Source organism: Falco rusticolus, chromosome 3 (genome assembly GCF_015220075.1).
Source record: "Falco rusticolus isolate bFalRus1 chromosome 3, bFalRus1.pri, whole genome shotgun sequence".
Lineage (NCBI taxonomy): Eukaryota > Metazoa > Chordata > Aves > Falconiformes > Falconidae > Falco > Falco rusticolus.
This window is the reverse complement of record NC_051189.1, coordinates 61,202,708-61,229,157: the sequence shown is the minus strand read 5'-3', so window position 1 is coordinate 61,229,157 and position 26,450 is coordinate 61,202,708. Positions and strand designations below refer to the sequence as shown.

Below are 26,450 nucleotides of genomic sequence, written 5' to 3'. Positions count from 1 at the left end.
GTTATATAATATTTGAATATCTGAATAATTGCCATTATTCAAAAACCAAAAAACAGTTGTCCGCATGGCTTAACACACATCATTTGAACCTCCAGAACACAAAGTTTTTCTTTTTTTTCTTTAAAATACCCTTTGTATTTTCCTGTGAGTCCCACTCATGTTTACAAGCATATTTCTCTGCAACAAGGATACAAATTATTACTAATTTATTTTTTTTAAAAGCACATCAAAGCACAGGATGCTTCAGCAATTATAAAAATTAACAGGCCAGGACTTCAAGAGCAACTCTAAGTCTTAGTAGGTTTGAAGTAAGACTGGATGAGGTCCTTCACCAGGAGGAAACACTGAGAATGGATGTTAAGGACCCCAGGGTCACTGCTCCCACTTTCTCCAGATCTTTCACGAGGTTGAAGAGTTATCTCCAGCACTGCCCCCACGGCGTGGATTTTCTGTCCAAATGTGCCTCATTTAAGTGGGAGGGACTGCAATATATTGCCGAAGTTTAAATGGACATTTACTTGTATGAATAACAACATTAACAACTTTCTATTTCACAGTGTCACTATTTCAACCCCAATGATTAGGTGTATTCAGCAGACACCCAGGGATGCACCAGCTGAGCTTTGAAACTGCCCCTTTAAACCCACAGCACTTTCTAACCAGCACTGTGTTTTAAAGGGTAAAAAGCTTTCCAGAAAAGTCAAATGCATTCCAGCGACCGAAGATCTGTTTTTTTCCAGGCGCCAATTTTCTTGTGGCCCTAAATGTGCTGCTGAAACCTGGGGTGAGAAATGAACAATTAGAGAAAATTGTTCCCCCCCACTCAAGAAAAAAACTAAACAGCAAAAATCTAAACGAAAAATAAAATTAGAAAAATCAAGTAAAAAAATATTCCAGGAAAAAACCTCTGAAAAACCAACACAAAAAGAAGCGTTAAGGAGAAACTGTAAAGTCTCAAGTGCCGAAGAGGAGCCAGCTGGGGGTGGCAGCGCGGTGGCAGGCCGGGCTGCGCGAGCAGAGGGGCGCGGGCAGCGGCCGCTCCGAGCGGCGGGGCAGGGGGTAGGGGCGGGGGGCAGGAATGGGGGCAGGGCCGGGGGCAGGGCGCAGGGGACAGGGGCAGGAGCAGGGGTCAGGGGTCAGGAGCGGCAGGCAGGAGCCGGAGGCAGGGGTAGGGGCGGGGGGCAGGAGCAGGGGAAAGAGGGCTGGTTGCATGGGTAGGCAGCAGGGTCGGGGGGCAGGAGCCGGGGGCAGGGAGCAGGGTCGGGGGGCAGGAGCCGGGGGCAGCGGCACGGTCGGGGGACAGGAGCCGGGGGCAGGGAGCAGGGTCGGGGGGCAGGAGCCGGGGGCAGCGGCACGGTCGGGGGACAGGAGCCGGGGCAGGGTCGGGGAGCAGGTCGGGGGCAGGAGCCGGGGGCAGGGTCGGGGGACAGGAGCCGGGGGGAGGGGCAGGGGCAGGAGCAAGGGGCAGGGGCGGGCGGCGCGCCCGGCCCCCTGGCGGCGGTCCGGCCCCGTCGGGGCGGGGCGCGGGGAAGTTTCCTCGCGGGGCGCGGGGCGCTCGGTGTGGTGCCGCCGGCTGGGCCCGCGCCGTCGAGGGCGGCGGGCGGGGGGTGCCGCTCCGCGCTGCCGGCGGAGGAAGGAGGGCGGTGGGGGGAGCCCCGAGGTGGGGGGGCGTGTGCGTGCCCCGGGCCGGAGGTGGACGCGGCGCTGCTTGCATGGGCTGCCGCCGGGATGCGGCGGGAAGCGTGAGGCGGCGCGGCTGAGGCGAGGCGGGGAGGGGACGAGCGATGCTCCGCCGCCGCGGCGGCTCCGCGCACCGGCGGACCTAGGAGCGGCGGTGGCGCACAGAGAGGGACGGCTCTCCGGGCGGCCGGCCGCGACCCCCGCCCCGCCGCGATGGCCACCGAGGTGGTGTGCGGGCTCACCTTCCGGCTGCTCCTGCCCGTGTGCCTGACTGCCGGTACGTCCCTCCGTCCGTCGGTGGGTCGCCGGGCGGGTGGGCGTCCCGGGGCCGCGGGACCGGTCCTCGCAGCCAGCCGGGCCGGCGGCTTGCGGGGCGCTCGGCAGTCTTTCCTCGCGGCTGCTCCCACATTCCGCTATTTCCCCAGGAAACTTCAGACTCCGTAGCGCACCCCTGATCTCTTACATATTTGTTGTTGCTGCTGTTAACGTTGTTACTAGTTTTTGCGTGGCTGCGCGCCCGGGGGCCGGGGCCGCACGTGTGGCGGGCGCTGCTGGACCGGCGCGCGGGGCTGCGGGGCCCTTCGTCCGCAAACACTGCGGCGGGGTCTCGCGGCGCCCCGCAACCCCGGGGAAGGCGGGCGGGGGAGGGGGGGGGAACGGACGGACGACACGAGGACGGACGGGGGACATGACTCGGTGCTCGCCCTCCAGGCGTTCCGGTTCATCTGCCGTGTTAGGGTTTCGGGGGTGCTCCGTAAAAGCGAGGAGCAAGCGTCTTTCGGAAGGAGCGATCTCTGATTTGCGGAGGTTTTCAGGAGGGAGATTTTCAGTATTTTGAGAGAAAGAAATTTCCGTTTAATAAAGCGCGTTACTTAGCAGGCGGCCATCCAGGAAACGAATCATTTTTGGATGGAGAACTGCCGTGTCCAGCCACGGGTGAATATGTTGGTATTAATCCATCCCCTCGGCGCGATTTTAAACCTAAAACTCGGAACAAGCTGCGATTACCCGCTAGGACGGGAGGACGACGGGCGGCTCTCGAAAGCCGCGGTGCCGGAGGGCGGGTCGGGCGGCCGCGGCCGGGGCTGGTGCCTGCCGGGGCGGGAGGAGGGAAGGCGGGTGCCGGGGGTGGTGTGTCCCCCCGCAGGGCGCGGACGGACCCCCTCGGCGGCCAGCCCGGCGCCGCGCATCCCCCGCGGCCGGCGGAGCGGTGCGGGCCCAGCCTCGCGCGGGCGCCGCGGGGCCCCGGGCCGGTCCCGGCCGCCGCCAGCCCCCGACCGGCCGCGCTGGGCGGCGCGGGGGCCGCCTGCCGTCCCGGGGGTGCAGCCCTCCGTGCGGCCTCGCCGGACCCCCGGGTCAGCGCTGTCCGCCCCCCGCGGCACATGCAGCCTTCCTGGGGCTTTGCCCTTGGCGAGCCCCGCGGCCAGCGCCGCTCCCCTTCAGCACCCTCCCTCCGCGCCGCCCGGGAGGTGCCCCGCGCTGTCGCCCCAGGTGCCCTCCGCTGCCCCCCGCTGCCCCCCGCCGCTCCTCCGGGAGCGAGGACGCGGCCCCCGTCCTCGGCCCCGCCAGAGGCGTGCGGGACCCGGGTCGCGCCCTGGCGCCCGGCGGCGTGCAGCCTCCCCTGCCTTCACGGGTCGGGAGTGAAAACGATTTTCCGCCGTCGTCTCGCTTGAGGCGACGCGGCGGGTGCCGTCGGCGGGGTTGTACCGAGGGCGAGATGGCGGCGGCTTTGCAGGCTGCCACCAGCACCTGCGCGCCCCTCCCGCCCTTGCCGAAGCCCGCGGGCTCCCCGCGGGTGCCCAGCCCTGCGCTTGGTGGCCACCGCTGGGCCCGGGGAGGGCGCCGCGCCGCAGGCCCGTGGGCGCGGGGCCCCGTCCGCTTTGGGGCCCTCCCTGCGGGACCGGGTGCGCTGCCTGGGCGGGCGGGGGGCTGCCCGCCAGCCCCGGGGGTGGTGGTATCAGGCGGCTTTCTCGGCGCCAGGGTTGGGCATAGGGCACCCCCTGTTTAAAACCTCTGGGGCCCCATCTGTATTTTCTTTAAGCTGGGGGAAAGTGGGTTATGGATGAGGGTGAATTTGCTGGAAAGACACGTGGGAAGAAGGAAAGATTGGAAAAAATAAATTGTGTTCAGGTGGAATTTTCTTATGTTACTCTAATAACGTAATACCTAGCTGCGGTATTAAAATAGTGAGGTATTGTTCTGTCAGGTGCTTATTCTGGTTCTTGCCAAACTCTTTCTGTATCAAAACAAGTTCAGATAAAATTGTTTTGCTGTCCCGATTCCCAGTATTTAGTAATGCAGGGATACTTTCGCATTGCAGTTATACCTCGACAGATGAGAACTGATGTTGTCATGAATTGTTTATGCTTGTAAATCTTATTCATCTATAGATTAATTGAAATGTAAAACCTGAAGGAGGGACTTGTCATCCTGAGTATGAAACAAATCCCGCTGCAGAGCTTTTGGTTTTGGACCCAGTGATCTTGTTCAGTTGGATCTGAGAGGATAAGAGAGGAATCAGTAAATGGACAAACAGCTTTTCTCATACCTTAATTTACCGTGCCTGCAAATCTTTTCCCCTTTACAACCTGTTAGCAGAGTGCTTATTAGGGTGAAACCTAGTTCAGCCTGCTTCACTTCTCCACTTCTCTTGCATCTTGCACCTGAGTTGTCCCCAACCAATGCTCTCCTCCTTTCCAAAGCATCAAGGAATTGTTCTGTGGGCTTCTGGAAAAAGGTGTTGTATAGTTCATGTATCAGTGATGGGGTTTTGTATGACTTACGGTGAGGTTACATCCACAGCTGAAAAGCTGCCCTGAGGACTCACTGCGCAGTGATGCCTTGTGTCTCCTACCCGTGGCTGGGCAGTGAGTGTGCCTGAGAGTGCCAAAAGAGTGTAAATACAGAGTTGTTCTTTTGGTTCAGAATCCGCGCATGTATGATTTTAAAATGCTAGATTACTGTTGTTTCTTACCGTGGTATAATGTGCTCTTCTGTTTCTAAGAGTAGAACGTAACAAGGTTGGAGAGCCCTGATGAGGTGTGTGGAGGGCAATGGCAGCTGTGGCATACTCGTTAAAAAATAACACAACTGCAAAGCTGAAAGATCATTCCTTAAATACTTGGAAAATGGTTAATGCTTCAAATCCTTAATACTTTAAATACTTTATTTTAGAAGTAAGTAAAATTAAATTCTGGTGCTAGTTATCTTTGCTGGTATGAAATACTTTCCAAGCATTGATTAGTAATAAGTGAGAAAACACAATTCTGTATAAGATTTTTTTTAGGATGAGATTTGTAGCTCTGAAGAGTGTAATCTTGTGCAGGTAAGCCTAGATGGATCCATTTAAAGCTCAAGAATGACGTGTCCCGAGTGTCTGCTGAAGATGGGAAATTTAATATGTATAAAATGAAAGACTTTTTTGTAGATTGAAAAGCTGATTTTAGGTTTATGCCTTCAAAGTCAGTCCACCATCATGTTATTTTCATGATAAAATCTTATGTTCAGTCTGATGTGAACCTAGAGCTTAAATGATAACTCACAGTAATGTGAAACTTCCTTGCAAATAAAGTACTGTGTTCTGTAATAAGACAGAGTTGGATCTGTTGCTTGGTTTATTTTAGTGAGATTACTGCAATGTGATATTTTCCTGTATCGTAGTAGTACAATGCTGAAAAAAAAAATAAAATGGAGGAAGCTTTTGGCACTGATGGTGGGAAGTGGGCTTTTTGTGTTTTAAAGCTTGAGCCTTGGCATGAACCTGTCGGGTTTTTGTTATTCAAATGAACTTGAAACATGCAAAATGTTATTTGTCTCTCTGAAGTAAGGCATCAGAACAACTCTTTGCTAATTGCTTTCTTTGGTTTATAAAGGCTTGAACCACAAAGTTGCACTTCACATCATTTGATAACAATTTTTAATTATTCTGCTTCCAATTGTTTTACTTGCCACACAATTCATTAGTTTTTTTTCAAGCAAAATACTATTTTCAAATGTGGTGCTGGGAAGAAAAATGCTTAGAGAGGACAGCTTTCTCTGGTTTTTGACTAATGCTGTTGGATTGCATGTTATCAGCAAATCTGCTTCGGTGAGCTAGCTGCCTGGCCCAAGTGCTTCCGAGAAGTTACACTTGCTTTCTGAACTCTTGAAATTTGACCCAGACAAAGTAAGAATTGTAGGAGTTTCTAGAAAGTTGGGGTTTTGCTGAGGAGGGGGGAGCACAGGTATCAGTGTTTGGTAAGTGGTGGTAGGTAAAAAAATACTTCAGAGTTTTTGTAGGTGACAGAATTCGGATATTAGTTGGAAGTTTTCACTTGTTTCTTCAAGCCAGATCTTTGAACTCCTGCTAAATAGTGGGAATTGCTTTTATTTCTCCTTTCAGTGGCCGTGATTCATCAGAATGGTCATCTCTTTAGGGTATAAATGATGTTTTGCAAAGAATTTTTTTTAAAGCATGCGCAATATTCTCAAAAATGTGTATATTGAATTGTTGGAAGTGCCTCAGCGGGACAGACGCCCTTGTCCTGCCTTGGAAGGAAAAGGTAGATTCCAGCATGCTTGGGTGCTCTTTGACTTTTATCCCCAAATTAACAAATACTGATGAAAACTTTGGAGGGGAAGTATCTGCACGGTTACTTTAGCAGGTAATAACATGCTGTTAAAATTATGTGTTTTAAAGAGTATTTCAGAATCCAGTTCCTCCCTGTATGTTTTGATGCTTTGAATTAGTACTATTCACATTTTCTATAGATAGAAGTTGGACAATTCTGTAATATTAAGACAAGTCTGTGGAGGCAGCGAACCATGTCATGCTTGGATTCATTTTTTTTGGGGGTGCTTATCCTTGATTTTATTGGAGGTGGCTGCTTAAAATCCGTAAAAATGATGGTACAATATGACACTGTGTTGCAGTTTTGAGGCAACTGAATGATTTTTGTGTGCCAGTCTGTGCAGGTGATGTCAGGGTGATGACAAAGCAAGTAGCGATGCAGGAGCTTTCAGACTAGAGGGTAATTTGCTTAGTGACTTTTCATGTGGCAGTATAGATGTGTGGATATGTGGATATTAAAAAACTCTGACATATTTTTGAAGTTTAGATAAGCTTTGCATAGTGAAAGTGCTGTTTATTATGCTTGGAAATTGCACAGCTACTGAAAAGAATGAAAGAACGATCAAACTGTTGTGGGGTTTTTTTGTTATTATGGTGGCATTGGGGAGTATTTATTATTATGTACGGAAAAAATAATTATATGGAACAGCATGAGAGAGGTTCACATAGGCTTCCTGTTACATTTTAAAACTGTTGTTAGCCCAGAACACTCTTGAAATGTCAGTCACAGCAACAAGAAGTCTAGGAACCCCTTAATGGGTAGCGTGCTGAAAAAAAAAATTAATTAACTTGGATGTCACTTTGCACAAGAGATCCTAAAATGGCTGTTAGGTTTTCTTCCCCTCTTCAAATGTTTAGAAATTTATCTGCCTTCTTTGATTAAAGGAAGTTTTGCCTAGTTCAGTGGGAGCAGGTGAAAGATGTCAAGAATGAGAAATAGATACAGCCTTGCAGGAACAGCGTTTTCCAGGCTTGTAGGCACAGGGTTAGATTTTCTTGTTCACAGAAAGTAAATGTAATTTCAGTCTCTGTGGCTTCCATCTTAGATCAATTAAGATCCAGAGAAAAGTGTTTCGGGGAGAGCAGGGAGGCAGCAGTCGCCTGCAAGCACCGTGTGCTCGGCTGTAATAGCCATCTCAGGCTGACTGCCTTTGCTTCCCCCTAGCACGCAGGCTGGGAAACACTATTTAAAGATTCATGCCAAAAAAAGGGGGAATAAAACGTCTCTCCTTATGTTCTTACCACCTCTAGTTACTTATCCTAACTGTTCTGTTAAGTGGTCTGAATCCACTTAATGGTTAAGATGAGATAAAACCAAAACCTATAAATTTGTAAGGCTTAGGGCTTGCCTGGTAGGTAACTTGTTCCACAGACAGTATTGAACTTGGGAACAGAAATCCGTGGGAGGCAGCTGACTGGAGAGAGATACTTGGAGAAAGTGGACAACTTGCCTGATAACTGTAGGAACTGGAAAGCATTTGAATCCTTTATTTGTAGTGCTGGAGCTCACAGGTATCAGTTGCAAATCGTGTCATGCATGAAATTCCTCTCTGTCTCCTAGTAAAACACTGAGCCGTATCCTCCTGTTTGGTTGTGTGTGTGTGTTGTTTGGGGTTTTTTTTGTTTGTTTGTTTGGGTTTCTTTGTGTTTGTTTGTTTGTTTTTTTTTCTAATTACAGCAGTCAAAATCATAGCATGAGATGACAGAACTGTAGATATTTTGGGATCAGATGATTCATTTTTTTCTGAGGATGTTTCTGAGGGAGGTCAAGGAAGAGAATGGTACCATTATTGTACCCATACATGTGTAGCCACAGTGCTCTTTCATCTCAAGGAGTTTGCCAAAAGTCCCAAAATGTGGGAAACAAAAACTGTTAGACAAAAGGGTGGAGGGACAGAGTGCAACAGTTTTAACCACTGAAGAACTAGATTTTACGGTGCAGCTTTACCGGCATGTCTGTTGGAGTAGTGAGTTGCAAATGCTGGCAAAAGCAGACCAACTTCAGAATGGCTGTCATGTCTAAAAGGGCTCTTGGAAGGGAATATTATGAAATCATGGGTAAAAGGACTCTTGGAAGGGAGTATTATGACATGGATTGTATGTGAGAGGGACTAGTGATGAACTCTTTCATAACAGTAAAATTGTAACAGTAAAATCTTGTTCACATGCATGTGAAGCTGCTGGATGTTTGCACTTTGGCTTTTCTTTTCTAGATCTCTTTTTCCCTTTTGATGTTGAAATGATAGCCCTTGCGAAGCTGAAGCATGTTATTTTGAGGATAACCTTCACTTGAACACCAGTAACTACTTTTTCCTTTTGGATGGCAGCACTCTAAGCTTAAACAGGCTGTTTGCTTTTCGTCGTGAAGACGGATGTTAGCAATTGCGGATTAGTGAAAAAACCTGTGTAGTCAAGTAGATTGTACAAAACTTTGTAATATCTTCAGGCAGTTCTAAAGATACTGTAAGTATGACTTGTTAAGCTAGTAAAAGGCTGTATAGCAAGTTTTTTGGGGTTGGTTGTTTTTTTTTTTTTCTGTGCTGCAGCAGATTGATCAATGCTAGTAACTAAATCAATCCAGGTTTGTTTCCTAGGGTAAAAATTTTCTGTAATATTACTTTTGTGGTGATCACAAGTCTTCATGCTGTCATCTTGACAGATCTCTGAAGCTAAGCAGATCAGAAGCTGGCAGCATGCAGATCAGTTTTCAGAAAAAGTGCAGGTGTTGCTGGCAGGAATACAAGTGACAGAGTCCTCTGACTTGTACTGAGAGAAACTGGTATGCTAGGGGTTATTTTGTGAGATAAAACAGCTTAAGATTTTGAATATTAAAAAAAGAAGTGCACAGGTTGAATTATATATTAACTTTATTTTGGTGCGTTTGTTAGGAGCATATCCTTTGATGCATTACGTTCAGGATGTGGTTGAATTAATGCACTTCTCCTCTTCTCCTGAAAGTCTCACCTGTCCATTTCCTGTCTCCAGTAGGCAGCTGGAAAACCTGAATGTCACATTAAGGTTGCTGTTCTGTATCGTAATTCCTTTTATATCTGTAATGCTGAGCTGCAGTGTTAGCTTTGATAATATCCTGTAGCAATGAATTCCATGGGTGAACCATGCCATGAATAAAAAGGAGTGCTCTTTAATTCATTTTCAGTTTGTTGCTTTAGTAAATAATCCTTTGGATGGGAGAAAGTATGTATAATCACTTAAATCAACAACAGTCTAGTATTCTGTTTACTCTAACACTTTAGAATAACATTTGCAAGGCATAAAATCAACCATTAAGATTAGCTGTAGAAATTAACAGCTCTGAGTTTCCTATCAATTGTCCAGTTCTGAAGAGAAAGGAATGAGAATTATGTAAATCTGCCTTCCCCATTAATGAAGAGTTTTAGTATGCTATACTTTTACAGTTTGAATCCTTAGAGAGTGCAGCGTAGCAGTTCTCTGAGCTCATTCGTGTAGCCTTCAGTTTGGAAGCTCGTTTGGAAGTGAAGTAAAACTTAAAGAAGTGAGTGTGTGTGTTTGTGAGTGATGTACTAATCACTCCCTTTTTGGCAAAATATTATAAAGCATGGGACTGCAGACATTACATACCCTGTCTACTGTTTCCAAGCCACTAATTTGTTAATGTTGCTTGACAGAACCATAACTTAAACCCAAAGTATTTTAAGTGGCATTAGAGTGAGGGTCAGTTATGCCCCTTATTCAGGAGTTGCACGGGAGGCTGAAAATTATTTCCTTAACAGATAAGGGTGTGTGTTCTGGATTCTCACTGTGTTGAAGGATATGCAAACTCTATGTGGGTAGAGAGGTGCTAAACAAGTGCTGTCTTTTCCCTAGTCACACTAATACTACTCAATAAACTGTACACTGATGGCTTTTTGGTAAAAGACATGCTATTAGATAAATCGGCTCCTGGGTAATTTGAGGAACATTGAATTACTTTTGCTAGTTGTATATTCCAGGTTGCAATGATATGTTTAGCCTTTAGCTTTTTTAAAAAGCAGATTGAGACTGGAAAGGCTCAGAAAGGAATGATCAGCGAAACATACTGGATAGCCAGTGTACTCCCCACCTTGTAAGCTGAAATAAGCCTTTCTCCAAACTGACAAATCTCCAACTGTAAAACGTGATGCTGATTACAGCATGTTTACTTGTCTAGGAAATAACCTGTTAATCTCTAGCAAGCAAGTACAGTGACACTTACTCTGAATTTCATTTTAATACATGCTTATATATTGGAAAATGTCTGGAACATGCAAAACGTTTTCATAGTAGCTGCAACTGTTTGTGTTTTGGTTTTCTTCCCTTGTTATATTTGTGGCTTTTTACGACATCTTTCAGAATAACAGTTTCCTGGTCACTGAGAATAAATTAATTCATAAACCCAAGGCAAGCGAGGGAAATTTGTCTCCACAAATCCTGATTTATGTAGAAAAAATTTACTGCCATAAATAAATATTAGCTCATGTTGTCATTTTGTTGGCCTACTTCTATGAGAGTATTGTTAAACAGTATTCATAGCTGTAATGTAGTTCCTAAATGCATTAGTCCTTCACTCAGTGCTTAAGATTTTTAAGTTCTGTCCTATTGCATTCCTTAATAATGCTACATTTTTTTACACAGATACATACTTATATCCACCTCAACAAGATAACAGCCTAAAAGAACCTGTATGTTTTAACCTTTTGAAACTTTGTCAGAGACCAGACTTTCTGGCACGTGTATTGCAGAGCATCTTTTAGAAGGAGCGTGCTTTCAGTTGCAAGCATGTAATTATAATTACTTTCTACATTTTTGCACGAGTCATTGATAACATCAACATTTTCTTTGTTGGCAATAATTTTATGCTTCTGGGTAACAAATCGTAGAGAAATATTTATACCTTTTCTAAATGCTAGATTATAAAATTGTTTTGTTCAGGTTGTAGTGCTGTCGGTCAAAGAAATTCTGTTGTGGTAAGTGTGCCACCAACCAGAGAAGCTGTATTAAGTTTTTCACTCTTTCTTTTCCTTCTTTCTTCTTTAGACATTTAACATGTCAAATAACTGTTTAATTTAGAGAACAAAGATCTATGAAGTATGAACTATCTCGCTTATTTGTTAGCTAAACGCTACACATGTGTATCTGCTATGTAAATAATAAATACCACTTCCCTAGATTATTTTATCTAAATTGAAAGGAAGTCTGTAACCAGCTTTTTCTTTTGAAAACCCACTTTGGATAAAATGTCATTGCTGTTTTCTTAGAAACAAAGCTTCTGGTAAAGATAATCAAGTTCAGCACTTTCTTTCATCATTGCAATGTATAATTGAGCACACCCCCACCCCAATGCATTACCGTGTCTGTTGGTGTGTTTGTGAAAATATGTTTAAATTGAAAAGACCTTAATCTCATAGTTCAGGCTTTTCACTATGTTTCTTGTTATATAGACTTTGATGTCCCATTTTCTCTGACCTTGTTAGTTCTTTTCTTCTGAAGTCGGATCAGGTCTCTTCTAAAAGAACTGAACAAAAACCCCTCCTATGGTTTTAAAGATATTTTATTGACCATTTTTCAATACAATTGCTGATTAGGGAAACTCTGTGATTTACTTCCATGATAAATGAGCTTCTCCTTCTTGCCTAATGTGACACATCTTTCTTTTCCTAAGCTTTCATGCCTTTCTCACCATATGGATCAGGACCTTTTATCTTTGTTGGGCAACAATGTATGTGTCCATATTACTTGAAAAATGCATTTCCCTTCTTGTTCCTTGGGAGGGGCCTGTCATTTCCATGGGGTGTAGTTTGGAGGTCTTCCTTACCTGAGCCTACTGCTGTGCTTGTTAGCATGGCAGGTCGTACAGCTTAGCTCAGAGCTTCACTGTTTCACTAATGTCAGATGAAACAACTTTTATATTCCCAAAGATGCAGCACAGAAAACAATGGGGGAGGAAAACTTAGTCAGCCACACAAGCTGTATTTATTCTGTACCACACAAGCCTTAAGTGTACCCCCGCCTCCTTTCAAAATAAATCCAATAATTGACTTAATCTCCTTGTTTAGTGGCTGGTTGCTCTTAACGATGGCCCCTGTAATGTTTAGAAGGATTAGTGGTCAGTGACGTTTATTTTCCATCACTGGTCTGCAAGTGATGCTTTTCTCGTGAAAGAAGTCTGAGAAAATTGACCCTGTTATACACTTCCTCGACCCAATACAACTTTCCTCCCCAAGTTCTAATCTTTTGATTTGTTTGATCTTGAAACACACTGTCTATGTGTATACTCTGAGGCAAATAAGAAATACCGTGAATATATACAAGTTTATTGATATGTGTCTTAAAATACCCTTCTGTAGTGTTTAACCTGTCAGACATTTGTTCTTATTGAACTGAGTCAACAAGCTCAATCATCATGCCCATTAGTGTACATAAACATCAAAACCTGTTTCTCACAGCTTTTCATCGTCATCTGCAATACAGCACGACAGTTGCTTGAAGACCTCTACAAATACATTCCTTGTTAATTTGCTGAAAGCAGAAGTAAGCATACTCTTTTTATGTATCGTTAAAAAGATCCTTGCGGTTTATTGTACCACTGTGATTTTAAGCAAAAATTGCTTTAAGAAACAGTAACCGTATGTGAAAGAAGCCACTGTCAACTTTTGGCAGCCTCAGTAAGCCTCTCCTGAGATCTACGTTTTTATCATAGCGTGCAGACATACTGAGGGGTGTTTGGCAACCCCACTCTGCCATTTTGAGGGTCTGGAAGTGGGGGGTGGCCTAATCACTTCCGTTGATCCCTTGCTGTTGAGAGGTCCAGATTAAAATGCAGAAAAGAGGCAGGCAGTACACAAGCCTTGCTCCCTACAGCTTGGCTGCTCAGCTGTGAGCTATGTTGGCAATAGTAAGGAAATGGCAGAAGGACCCAAATGGTCATTAGTGTACCCTGGAGGATGAAGCAGCTGGAACTGCTAGAACTGCAGAAGGTGGCTATCAGGTTATTTCCTTCCCGTATTTACTGTAACTGTGTTTGGGAGAATTCCTGTTGCCTTTGAAATGGAAAAGTAGTATAATTGTTCCAACACTACACAATATTGCAAACTGGAAAGAACAAGAAAGTCTCATTACCAGAGTATCCTGCCTGCATAATTAATGCATGTTAGTCGTTGTTGGAATACACTGAAATAAGAATGTAGCAGTTAAAAATCCCACAAACACACACACACAAACCAAAAAGGATGAGATTGCCAAGTCACTGAAACTAGCATCTGTTCTGAGAAGAAAGAATAATGTTCTCCTGTGGGACAAGTAGTTCCATAGTTATTCAGTTTGGGTTTCTCACACATTCATTTGAAGCAGTTGAGGTTGGCGGCTCACCTGCAAGGTTTCTGGGGTGATTACAGGATGGGCTCTGGTCTGTCTCTGTGTTTCCCTCTTTAGAGCATCTCAGGCTGGAAGGCAGCTCGGGAGGTCTCTTCTCCAGTCTCCCGCTCAATGCAGTACTGAATTTAAATGTGACTGCTCAGGGTGTTCCTGTTGTGTTTTGAAAGTCTCTGAGAATGGAGGTCTACAACCTCTTCCAGTTAGCCTCACAGTGATTGTTTGGTGGGGTGGGGTTTTTTTTTTGTGTGGTTTTTTTTTTTTTTTTTTTTTTTTTTTTTTTTTTTTACTTTCCCCTCTTATATCTTTCTGACTTCAGTTTGTGGCCATTGTCTCTCAGTATACACATCTGTAAAGAGCCGGGCTCTGTCTTTTGTGTAACTTGCCCTTAAGGTGTTGGAGGGCTACTGTGGGGTGCCCCTGGAGGTGTCTGGTCTCAGGACTGAAGGAGCCCTGGTTCTGCAACCTCTCCTCATGGGGCTTTAAGCTCCAGTCCTGACTGCCCTCCCTTCGAGCTGTTAAAGTTTATCAACGTATTTCTTGTCCTGAGGGGCGCCAGGATTGCACATGGTGCTCTAGATGTGGTTTAATGAAGGCTGAGTGAAGGGGAATAACCACTTCCATTGGGTATGCTCCTGTTTGTACAGCCCAGAAGCTTACATTGAACGTTACAAGGGAGATCTGATCAAAAACTCTTTCACCTTGAGTGTGAGAAAGAGAAGGTAGATGTTGACAATTTTTATTATTCCTTAAAAAAAGAAAAAGAATGAAACACTATGACTTCTGTACTGTGATCAAAGGTTCACGAATAAAAATAAATTTATGTTGGAATTCATGTTGGATATTATATCTGAACAGTCAGCATTGGTACCCAGACAGAACTTACAGGAGTTCTTCTGTCTCTTTTTGATTTAAGGACCAAAGTATCTAGTCTTTACAGTAAGTCCTACACTCTCTCTCCTCACATGAAAGATATATTTTCTTCAAAATGTCCTGGTTATAGCTTTTGGGTTTTGGTTCTAAACTGTATAGCAGTGGGTCTTGGAAATCCTGCGGTGAGGAATTGTTTCTTCAGTCTTTCTCTAAACTCATTGGTACCTTAAATCTCAGAGAGTGCAATTTTCCATTCTTGGTTTAAAAAAAAAAAAATAATTAACCACAGCCAGTGTCTGTAGGGCTTGTTCTGATTTGCCATGTCTTAACGCATACAATATGCACTAAAAGGCTCAAAAAGGTTAAGCTTGTGTTTCTCAGCTGGAAGTGCTGATTATTAATGAACGTTATTCTGTAACATTGGCACAGTCATTTGTCACTGGCTTGCAATGAATGGAATGATGAATTAATACAAGACCTACAGCATTTCTTCTTCATTTCAAGAACTGTCCAATGCTGGCATCCTCTAAGAGGCCAACTAGCCAGTAAATTATTGGCATTAGTTTCCCAGCAATCATGTTCACATACTTGAATATTTTTAATTAATCAGTATTTGTTGTTATTCTGCAAATCACTGACAGCTAATTTGTTTTAAAACCACAGGAAAAAGATCAGTCCTGCATGTTTCTGTATTGCGTTCTTTTCTCCTAGATGATCTCCATCTTATGTAGTATTGACAAATTACTTTTAGCAGTAGTTACTTTACTGCTGGATGGCTATTTTGAAACAAGTTTTGAAAAGCTGGCTTGTATTTTGGATATATGAAACACTTGGTGCTAGTCATTCACAGAATCTGTTGTAGTGGGTTTTATAGATCCAGCAGAATGAATTGTTTCCAAATTTTTGCCTGAAAACTACAAGGTTTATGTACTCATTTGACTGTAGTGTTTAGTTAACAGTGCTGCATTTAGAAGGTCAACCTGCTGTATATTGGAAATTCTGTTCCTCAACCTCTTTCATTCTACAAGCAGCATGGGATATGTTGCAGTTTAACCATATAAAAAGTTGAACCGCTCATTGCGTGTAGCGTAGCTAGCCTTCATTTGGTAAAAGGCAAGTTACTGATATCGGAAGTTACACATGACTACTGTTTTTTCTACTGTTCTGTACATGCCTGTTCTTAGGGAACAGCTGATTTCAACATGAAAAATGGTAACTGATGTAGTATACTTGTAGCCACCTAGATGACTTTTCTGAGGGCTACTAATGCTGTTAACTGTCAGAATTGTGGGGAATGTCCTCATGTCTTCCTGCAGCTTAGCACTGGCTTTTTGCACTGTCTGCATCTGTTGCTCCTTCCCTTCTTTGAAATATTAATACCACCCCCCATGCTACACTACAAATAAAATATGTACTGAATGCATACAAATAAAATGTCATCTGAGCATATCATTGCAGAAGCATCACACTTAATTATTCTTTTCATTTGGCTGCCTAATTTGGCAACCTGTGTCATCTGTTGCTCAAATGTGTTTTATTGTGAGACCGCCTTTTCTAAATATAAAACATTTAAAAAGGGTATTGATATGTACAGGGAAATATCAAGATAATGTGTGCTTTAAAAAGTGGTCCAGAACTATTGGTAATTTTAGCTTTAGAGTTTCATAAAGATTGTATAACTAAAATGTTCAGATATTTCTGATATTCTAGCAACTAGGGTGTGTACCTCTCCTAGCATGTGGGAGTAGAAAAAGCTAAAGATGATGTGCCTGACTTTCAGAATTGCCAGACTCCATGTAATTTACTGAATCATACTTGCCTGGGGGTACCCATCCTTTTTGCAGATCAGACCTGACAAGTTTCCTGTTTGCATCCCACGTCTGTGCATAAGGGGTGAGTAAGATCTTGCATAGGTGAAGAGAAGTAGCATGCTGCAGAACAGAATTTTGCAAAACTGTGTCACTACTAAAGGTAATAAGGTGAATCAAAGTAAACATATGCTATTTTCCCATGTAACACCTTTTTTTTTTTTTTTTTCATTTCCTTCTTGAGGTGATGCATTTAAAATGTGTTCAGGTAATTCATTCTGTTAGTGCCATTTTTTTCTAGAATAAATCGTTTTATTCTTTGACATGTTGATGTTGGTTGTTAGGATTGGTGCACATTGGTTGCTTAATTGATTTTAAAACATCACCTTCCAGGTTGGCAGATTCTTTAATGCATCATACAATCTTTTTTTTTTTTTTTTTTTTTGAAAAAGTAATGATTCCCTAGGCAATGTCCAAGAAGTGCTGCTAGTGCCAGAAGGTTACTCAGAAAGGCCAGCGTCTTTATTCCATGAATTAGGTAACATGTAACACACCATATCATCTTAACAAACCTGATTAAATCAGAGGAAGATGTAAAACAAAATTAAAAAGAAACTGCTGTTGCTGTGTTTTGTAACGTGAGATAATTAATCATAAGCTTGTAATTCCCTTCATTCCTGAGGTATGTGTGTACCTAATTAGATTGTTGCTTATACTTAAAATAAGAAATAACTGAGATTCAGCCTCAAAGTCAGCAGTAGTGTCTGTGGTTAGTGTAAGACCACAAATTATGTCAAAAATTAATGATGTCATGGGTATGCACAAAGAGCAGAGAAAAAGACACTCGGAATGCAGCCTTGGGCACAAGAGAAGGAAAGTGTCTTTTATGCAGTGGTTAATCAAAACTACAGGAGAAGGTAGTACCAGTGCTGTTCGCAGAGCTGTTGTTAACACATTGGAGTGAAGTTGTTTGTTTCATGTTGCTTTTCATCAAAATCCCAGTAAAAAGCATTGTACTTCAAGAACCACTGCCACAAACTGCAACATCATTGTCTCTCCTCACAAGATTCCTTAGGCTGGCAGAGTAGCCTCTGCTGCTAGCCATTTTTTCCTTCTTCTTTTTAATTTTTTTTAGCTGTTCCTGTTTCTTGTTACTGATTGGTATCACATACCCAGTGAGATGCAGTAGTACCTTGGAGGTGGTAACTTTGGGGTGGAGGTGTGTGTTGGTATTACAATGAGATTATTTCATCTGAGGAAAGTAATTTTGCCACAATTGTTGGCTGAGCAGTGGACATCTCATATATTCTTCCTTTGACAACCGCTATGCAGCTTATCAGCTGTGTGGTGCCGCCAAGTTCCCCCTGCGGGGAGCACAGCAGAGCCCGGCCGCGGGGTCCCCGCTCCGCTCCCCCCTCCCTTACTCCTGTCAGCAGGTGCCGAGGTGGCAGGGTGCCTTGCTCAGGGAGCCGTGGTAAGGCAGATTCCAACCACCCCGAAAGCGATAGCTGTATTTTACCCTAAAAAGCTTTCTGTACTACTGTGTTTCTATTAGGTCTCAGTTTTCTCTAATTTCCTCCCCCAAAGTAATTTTCCTACAACTGCTAATAAGGTAGAGGTTTAGGCTAGAACAGACTTTTAAGAGCATAGAGTCCAGCCATTAACCTAGCACTACCAAGTCCACCGCTAAACCACGTGCCTAAGTGCCACATCTATACACACATCTTGTAAATACCTCCAGGGATGGTGACTCCACCCCCTCGCTGGGCAGCCTGTTCCAAAGCTTGACAACCCTTTCAGTGAGTAAATGTTGCCTAATATCCAATCTAAACCTGCTCTGGTGCAACTTGAGGCTGTTTCTTCTTGTCCTATCACTTATTTGGTAGAAGAGACTGACGCCCACCTGCCTACAGCCTCCTTTCAGGTAGTTGTAGAGAGTGATAAGGTCCCCCCGAGCCTCCTTTTCTCCAGGCTTAAAAACCCCAGTTCCTGTAGCTGCTCTTTGTAAGACTTGTTCTCTAGACCCTTCATGAGCTTCATTGCCCTTCTCTGGACACACTCCAGCACCTCAGTGCTGGAGTATTCGTGTGGCGGCCTCACCAGCATCGAGTATGGGGGACGATCCCTTCCCTTGTCCTGCTGGCCACACTGTCTCTGATACAAATGGCCTTGACCTTGTAGTATTTGAATCTTTATATCTTGCATTGATTTCTTGTGAGTTTTGAGTGGTCAGCATCCCACAGTATCCATCTGTCGTCTTTTTTTGGAAATAACATTAGTCAAATATAGAATGGGTAGTGCTACCTGAACTGTCTTATAATTTAAAAATTATAGCAAAGATGCAATAGGACTGATTTATTTGAGTCAGATTTACTGACAGTGGTAATATCAAACAATTATATTCTAATAATTTAAATGATGCTTCTGTTTAGAGAAATCAGGATCCTTTGCTGTTATGTAACAGGTAGGGGAAGAAGTCATACCTAGCCCCAAATGTGTTTTTTAGGTATGGATGGAGTTCTAGTAACTTGAAAGTAGTTATTCTCAGTGTATCCTGGCAAATCTGAAATTGGGTTATGACCAATGGAAAAATAATCTGAGAAGATGTAACTGTATGAATTAGGTGTTAGTATGAAGTATGGTAGAACATTAACAATTTAATTAAGGTGTGCTATTCACAGATACCTGCAAGGCACATGACTAAGACTAGGTACTATGATATGCATTATGTTTTTTGCTGGCTTCTAGGACATAGAAATGGAAGGTTTTAACATTCAAAGGTTCTCTGTGATGGATGTATTAGCAAATCCAAAGTCCCTGTGAAAGAGAGAGTTGGCTACCTTGAGATGAAACAAACTAATAAAAATTGTAAAGGGAATGAATATGTTCACAGTGATGTGAGAGATAAATTTGCTGTGGTTAAGTCTGGAAGGCTGTGAAGGCAATTTACGTGGTTCAGGACATGACTGGCACTGTTGAAAACATCCACTGGGTTGAGGGTCAAAGACAGCATAGCACATGCAGAAAATAACCATGTGCTTGGTCAGATGCCTGCTTCATCTTTCACCGATGCTCAGTGTCAGCAGGCGCAGTATCTGCCCAGTCTTCCAGTGTCTGCTAAAAATGTGCATGCGAATTAATGCACAGAGAAGAGCATGTTTCTTTTTGAAGATCTCTCTCTTAGCAACTTGTGAATGATTTTGTCAAGATATTTCAGAAAGGGTTTTTCTTACAGTACTTGTGGACACGTCACCAGGTAAATGTCCTGGTTTATTGGCTGGGAATGACAATTGAGCTGTTTCTCTTAACAAGAACAAAACATTGCAGAGGCAAGTCCAGTTACATCTTCTGTGCATTGTCTTCATAGTGTCTTCTGTGTATTCTGTGTGTTGTCTTCATAGCATTACTGAATTCCTTAACGTGCAGTGAAGTAAATGGGCTTTCAAAAATGTGAGAGTGTAGATGTACCTAGTTTTAATACACAAAGTGATCGTATTTCCTTTTGTGGTTAATGCTATAAATCCATAGCAGAGGTATAAATAATTTTTTGCTACAGTACTAGAATTGGTAGGTAGAAGTGGATTACCCTGATTTATCCTCCCAGGTGGCTAAATTTAGAGAGTAAGGGTGTGGAAATCCTGTGTCTGAAACAAGAGTGAGACAGCAGAATATTAAAAATTCAGGTCTAGTGGTGGCAATGGATTTGTTTTTTGCATAACCAGAGGGTAAGTGAACATACACGAGGCATCTGAAGGTACATTTAAAGTACCTGGTGGGTGAAATCAGACTTTCAGCTAAACGGTTTCCTTAGTCCATAGTAAAACACTGGGTTATTTTGTTCAGTTGAATAGGGATACAGATATTTTCTATTTTCCTAGTGTTATTGTGCACTGGCTGATCTTTCTGTTTGTTACAAAACTTAATCATTTTCACAACAATGAGGAAACATAGTTATTTGACTTTGCCTGAAGAGATTGACTGAGCAGGACAAGTGCCTACTGCCGCATAGCCAGTTTTCTGTGGTGGATGTTACTGTACATGTTGATAAACATGTAAAGTGTCCAGTGCTTAGATAAGTATTAGGCATGGTTTTTCTTGTTACTAATGTATACAGAAGTTAATCATATTTATGTATGTGTAACATTTTTTCTGCATAAGGCTCTTGTGAAGAACTGAGATGGATCAAGGTACCAAGATAAACCAAGATGTATGACTGTTGTTTTGGACAGACTTCAAATATTTGTCTGAAGGTATAGCTTTGTTGGTGTTTTGCCTTTCCCCTTTAGAAGCCACATGTCCTCCTGTGGGAGCTGGTCTGTTTCTGAGCTTGCCATTTTCCTGAAAGAGTGAGCCGTGGGTTATAGGGGTTGTATTGATGTGACTCCATAAAAACAGGCACCTTCTTTAGAAGCAAATCGAGTTATATTTGAAGAAATACAAATGGAGTGCAATTTACTGACCTGCTGAATGTGACAGGAGACAATCGTCAGTGAGGAAGATAATTATATAATAATGTGATTGTAATGGTATTGTGTTTCAGAGTATTTTAAGCCCATTTTATGAAGTGTTTGAAGGCAAGCTGATAAGGGCAGTTAAGCAAAGAACAGGAAAGGCAGCAAACGGAGTATGAAAGGTGAGAGTAGAGAGAATGAGAATAAGGAAGATGTTAGTAGAGTGAGAGATAGGGTAGGAGGTGTTTAAAAAGAATGAAGAAATCACTGGCTGATTTTTGAGAAATGAGAAAACGAGTAGATGAGTTCAAAGAGATGAATGATGTTTGGAAGCAGGCTAGGAAGATGAAGACAGCTGCCAACTAGGCCAGCTGGGAGACGAATTATAAAAACAGCAAATAACACTGTCCGTAGAAAGTATATTAGTCATGGTGGCGAGCAAGAATGCATGAATCCTGGAAATGACAGGGAGGGAAGTGATAGGGGTTCCATAAAAGACTGAATGTAGTGGAAGGGATGCAGAAATGGAGACTCAAGATTGCATCCAAACTAAGAGGGAGTGAAAACAAAAGGAAATCCAGAGGAGAGACAAAGGTTAGACTTGCTGTGTTTCAAAGAGCCTCAATTTGAGGAGATGACCAGGCACCCAAGAAGAGACAATAAAAGTGACAAATGTGAGATGGTGCTGAAAGGACAGAGAGGGGAAGTGTATGAATCCAGAAATTGTTGAGGATGGAATTTGGTATTTTGGGCTTGTTTTTTGATTTCAGGGGGTGAATGGCGTTACTGCGGAGATAATGATCTGTCAGCCTCTAGTGCAGTTCAGAGTAATGTACTTTTCCCAGAGATGACTGAAATTGTGGAAGGATCAGTGGTAAATATGCTTACTTATTGAAACTTCATTGAGGTACAAATACAACTACTTTGGGAATCAGTGTTTCTGACTTGTATTTAAAACAAAACAAAACAAAACAACAAACCCCAAACAAAAAACAACAACAAAAAAACCCCCAAACCCCCAAACCAACCCAACAAACAGAAAAAGGTGTGTACTGTGCTAGTGCATTTTTTGTTTCATCCTAAAAGTTATTCCTAAATATGGCTTCCTTCCCTCTTCCTGCGCTCCTCTCCATCATGTGTCCTTCTTTGGGCTCTGTGGTCCATGGAGGTCTCTGGGATGCTTAGTGCTCTGCATTCTTGCTGGCATCCTTCCTTCTCATCCCACCTTGGTACGCGATGTCTCCATGATGAACAGTAGAGAATGAAGTAATGGCTATGACACTCTAGGACTGGCTTCTCAAAATTTGATCAAAGTAGTGGTGTGAGTTGCTATGGAAGGGATTACTTTAAAAAGTGAAGTGAAGCAACTGCCTGACTAGGACCGCCTTGTCCTTCCCATGTTGGGCTGCATGTGGTCCCTTAGTCTTTTTTTGCATGCAGTGGGGTAGCTGTGGACTGGGGGGCTGTCAGCAGCAAGGATGGTGGTCCCTCTGCAGGTGTAGGGTCTTGGTGTCCGGGGCTGAGTACTTGTGGAGATGACGTGCATGGCCATCAGTTCAGCAAAGATGGGGGCTTGCTGTCCTGGTACGAAGAGCCTCCCCTGGCTCTCCAGCCCAAGCCCTGGTGTCCTTGGGGCTGCTGGTGTGTGGCTCAGAGAGGCTGCCATCCTGCCAGTCCTGAGGCTGTGCTGGATGCCACAGGCATGACATTCCCTGCTGCATCCTCAGTGGAGAGAGATCCTGGCTCCACTGCCTCCCTGTTCCTGTCATCACTCTCATATGGCAGCTGTTTGAGTTGTCGTGGTTTGCTGCTTAGGGCAGTGGTGATCTGTTCTTCTGTCTAAACTGTATTTCACAGTGAACCCAAGGTTGCTGGGTGCAGCAAGCTCTGAACCAGGCAGTCAGCCAGTGTCAAATACATTCTCATTTTATGAGTCAGTGGCTCTCTGGCTTGTTAAAATCGTGGTCAGTCTTATCAACCCCAGTCAGCCAGTAATGGTGTTTGGTGGTTTGCTTGCCCAGGGAAAAGTCTTCTGTCTTGCATCTCTGAATTGCATTTTATTTTTTGCTTTAGGAGAAATATGTTCTTTCTTATGCTTTGTAACAACTTTTAAAAGAAAAACAATGTCATGACCACATAGAGATACTCTTTATAAATTAATTGCATTCTTGTATTTTTCAGGAAATCTGGTTTTCCTTGGGAACATTATTTTAGTCATCATATGTCTCACTGGGTTATGACCTTATTGTACTAGTGCAGCAATTAGGTCTTTAAGTTTCTTCTTCCAGGGCATGTAAAAATAATTAAGTGGTGCTGTCATACACCAGCTAAAAGGATTCATACATGCACATTCATTCTGTGTTTCATACTATATAGCTGGATCAATTTAAATTTAATAAAATGGTGTACGTGCCTAAAACTTTGATTCTTAAAAGATTTTTTTAAAATCTGAAATTAGTTTATTGGCATTTACTTTTTTTTTGTTCAGAGAGAGAAATCTTGCTTGTTTCTTGGGTCTTCTGTTTCACTTTCCATATGCTTTATTATAAGGATTCTTTAATATTTCAAAATAGTAACTTTAGCTTCTTACTTCTAGTTTTTTTAAAATATGAACATTTTAAGGCAAAACTGGAAGGTGGATTTATTTCTGTGATCTCAGGGAGGGAGAATACCTGCAGAATTTTTGAAGCACTCACTTGTTTTGAGAGTCTTGCATGTTGCTGTTTTTGAAAAAGGGAACATGTTGATGGGGACAGTTGTGAAGTACTGAAATGAGATAAACCATTGCAACTATGGCTGCAATGCTCTTGGGACTCCTTAGCCTTGTCTCTACTGGGAAGCTAAGTATTTGCTAGAAATTGTTGTTCGCTTTTTTTTTTTCCCCTGCTGTCTTTGTAGCTGTTCTCTTAGAAGGGCTTTGAACGCTAGCATAAGCTGATTAGAATGGTTTTCTGTAAACATGTTTCTTTGATTTGATATATGCAAAACCTCAAGCTGAATTTACATTTAAGCCAAACATAGCTGAGCAGTGAAAAAGGAATCCCCTTAATTTTTAGAAAGTACTAAAAAAATTGTGTATCTTATGCATCCTGATTTCATCAAGGGTATCTGACAGTAGATTTACTAGCTGTTGTTCTATTTTTCTGGTGGAGGGGGCTGCAGCCTGTGAAAGGAAGGAAGAATTTTGCCCTTCATGATGATATGAAAAAGTGTATAGTCAGGGACCAGATGCATGTGGAGGAAAAGGTAATTTTATACTGAAGTTGGGAGGGAGAACATGAAAGTGAGTGCATGGGGCGAGTCACTAAGTGGGGCAGAGGCCATTTATTGATTTGGCAGGAAGAAGGAACAAGGCTTTGAAAGGGAAGGATTTATGTAAGTGGAGTAATGCATCTTCAGATTTGCTTGTTAAGAGTGCCTCATAATAAACTGTCTGTAGGGTCAGGGTGCCTTCTTCACTGCTGCTTCAAATTTTGGATTCTTGATTCTGAAATTATCAGTTTTTTACATGAAAACCAGTAATTTTTAGGCCAGATACCAAATTATGCATGCGGATCAGCATTTGTGTACAACAACTGGTTTTGCTTATAGAAACATGGTGTTAACATGTTTTAATGGATGTGCATCCAACTGCTCATATGTTTGTGTGCACAAGTAAGGAAATATGCTTTAAAAAACCTTTATGGTTATCAGTGGCTCAGGGACTAGGCACTGAAAGTTGTATTTACATTTGTTCTTTTGGGATGCTGTTGTCAAGTTTTTTTTACCACAAGTACGTTGTAGTTGTGTAAGACTTTTAGAAGGTGCTGTTCTTGCTACTTGTTTTGTTATTAAAATAACGTCGCAAAATGCTGGTAACAACTAAGTGCCCTTTTTGTTGGCACTCCAAGGAATACAGTATATATTAACAAGAACAGCTATGAAAAATGCATGAAGTGCCAGGAACTACTACTGTAAACAAGGGTACTATAAACAGAGCCATGATAACCTGGCTCACTTAGACTCTTTCTGTGGTATAACATCAGCCCATCCTATTGCCAAAAAAGGAAAAAAGAAAACGAAAACTCTTTTTCTCTCCTTCAGCTACATACATGTGTTCCCTAAAGTCCGTCATCTGTTGTTTTCTTAGCTTGCATATCAGCACTGCATTTAAGATGTACTTTGTGATAGCCCATCTTTGTGCATTCATAGGTATGTTTGAACTAGACCAGGCTTAAAGCTGTTTTTTTAGGGACCATCTGATTCATAAATGTGTTCTGCTAGCACAGACTGAGGCAACATATGGTCCCCACGGAAACATATCAAACTTCATTTTAAAACCAGACTTTTGTTTGCCCTTCTCTCAAGTTCCTTGGGAATGTTTTTCCAGGCCTTCCATCACATAAACCCCTGTTAACTGTCAATGAAAATTCCTTCATAGCCAACCTGTGCCTTTTTTATTGTGGTGCAAAAAAAAATTTCTTTAGCATAAATAGCTTTTGTTCCCTATTCACTCTTGGATTTACTTTCCTGCCTCTTACATGTTTGCAGTTACCTGGTATTTTCTCTGGCTTTTGTTTGACAAACAATTTGAACTCTTTTACGGTTCCTGAAGTCTTTTGCTAATCCTATGCCTTACTTTGGATTGAAGAAGAATAACTGAAACTTGTGCATGCCTGTTAGATGAGGTTTTACTAGTGACTGGTATAATTGCATATCTATTTGCTGTACCAGTGAAGTTGTCTTTCACTACACACTCCCTTGCAATATAGCTCTGTCATATTGGTTTTATCTGCTATTAGAGCTATAAACTGTTGTTTATAGCCATGCAGCCACTTTTACATCAGCTTGTTTTGTTGGTATTAAGTATGTGGTCATTCTTACTCTGTTTTCCTAAATGCAATTCCATCCCTGTTCTTTCAGTCCTCAGGATCATGCAGTTCTTCAGGGAGACTGTTTTTTTTTCTTCGTATTGACTGTACCTCCCAGCTCTGTGTTATTAGCAAGCTTCGTTATCACTCATATTTTAATTGCCAAGTAAACTAAAAAAAATAGTAAGGCCCATGCCAAGATCTGTCCTTGTGGAACTCTGCTAATGACCTTTCTGTAGCTGGAAAGTACTTCCAGCATTACTCGGATCACTTCTTTAGCCACTTCCATTTTAGACTTTTAATCCTTCTTTTGATTCATATCCCATATAATATATTATCAGCCACTTTAGTGAAGCCGAAATAGACACAAAGACTTACTGCAATTGTCTAGACAATGTTAAGAACCATGTTATGTGGGTCTGGTTTTCGTAAACCTGAGTTCTACACTGTTCTATGTCTCTTTCTCTTCCCTTCATAGCTGTTGGTAAGATTTTGCGTAGAATCCAAAAGAGGCTGACAATCTTTTCTTTTTTCCTTTTTCCTATATATTTGCTCTTCTCTTCTTGTGCTGCCTCTCCCAACCAATGAGCTGATCAGAAGATATTCCTACTATGTGAGCTTTATTCATTAATTCTTCCAGTATTGAGGACAGACATTATTTTAACTCTTGGTTTAAACAGATTAAACATCTTAAATTTCCCTCAACCCCATCTCCTCTTTTTTGGCCAGAGGAGCTTTTCACCAGGCTTAAATTATCATGCTGGCAATAAAAATACCAGTAAAATGTATTGCTGCAGAGTGGCTGAATAAT

The 26,450-nt window shown here is 42.7% G+C and overlaps 1 protein-coding gene and 1 long non-coding RNA gene across 14 annotated transcripts in view; one reads left to right on the top strand and one right to left on the bottom strand.

The window, feature by feature from the left end:
• Positions 1 to 189: 189 nt before the first annotated feature.
• LOC119144631 lies at positions 190 to 2,241 on the bottom strand. The gene is made up of 2 exons (XR_005103175.1): positions 1,923 to 2,241; positions 190 to 779 (listed from the first exon to the last, which is right to left on the bottom strand). It is a non-coding gene; the product is annotated as an uncharacterized LOC119144631 (long non-coding RNA).
• Positions 1,681 to 26,450, top strand: part of PIEZO2 (piezo type mechanosensitive ion channel component 2) — a 315,013-nt gene continuing 290,243 nt past the window's right edge. For 12 of the 13 annotated variants that reach the window (XM_037380206.1, XM_037380196.1, XM_037380199.1 and 9 more), the window contains exon 1: positions 1,681 to 1,957. In XM_037380206.1, the coding sequence (XP_037236103.1) occupies positions 1,894 to 1,957 (64 nt within the window). In that variant the 5' untranslated portion in view covers positions 1,681 to 1,893. The remainder of the gene's footprint in view (positions 1,958 to 26,450) is intronic. The other variant, XM_037380208.1, reaches the window with a different exon arrangement.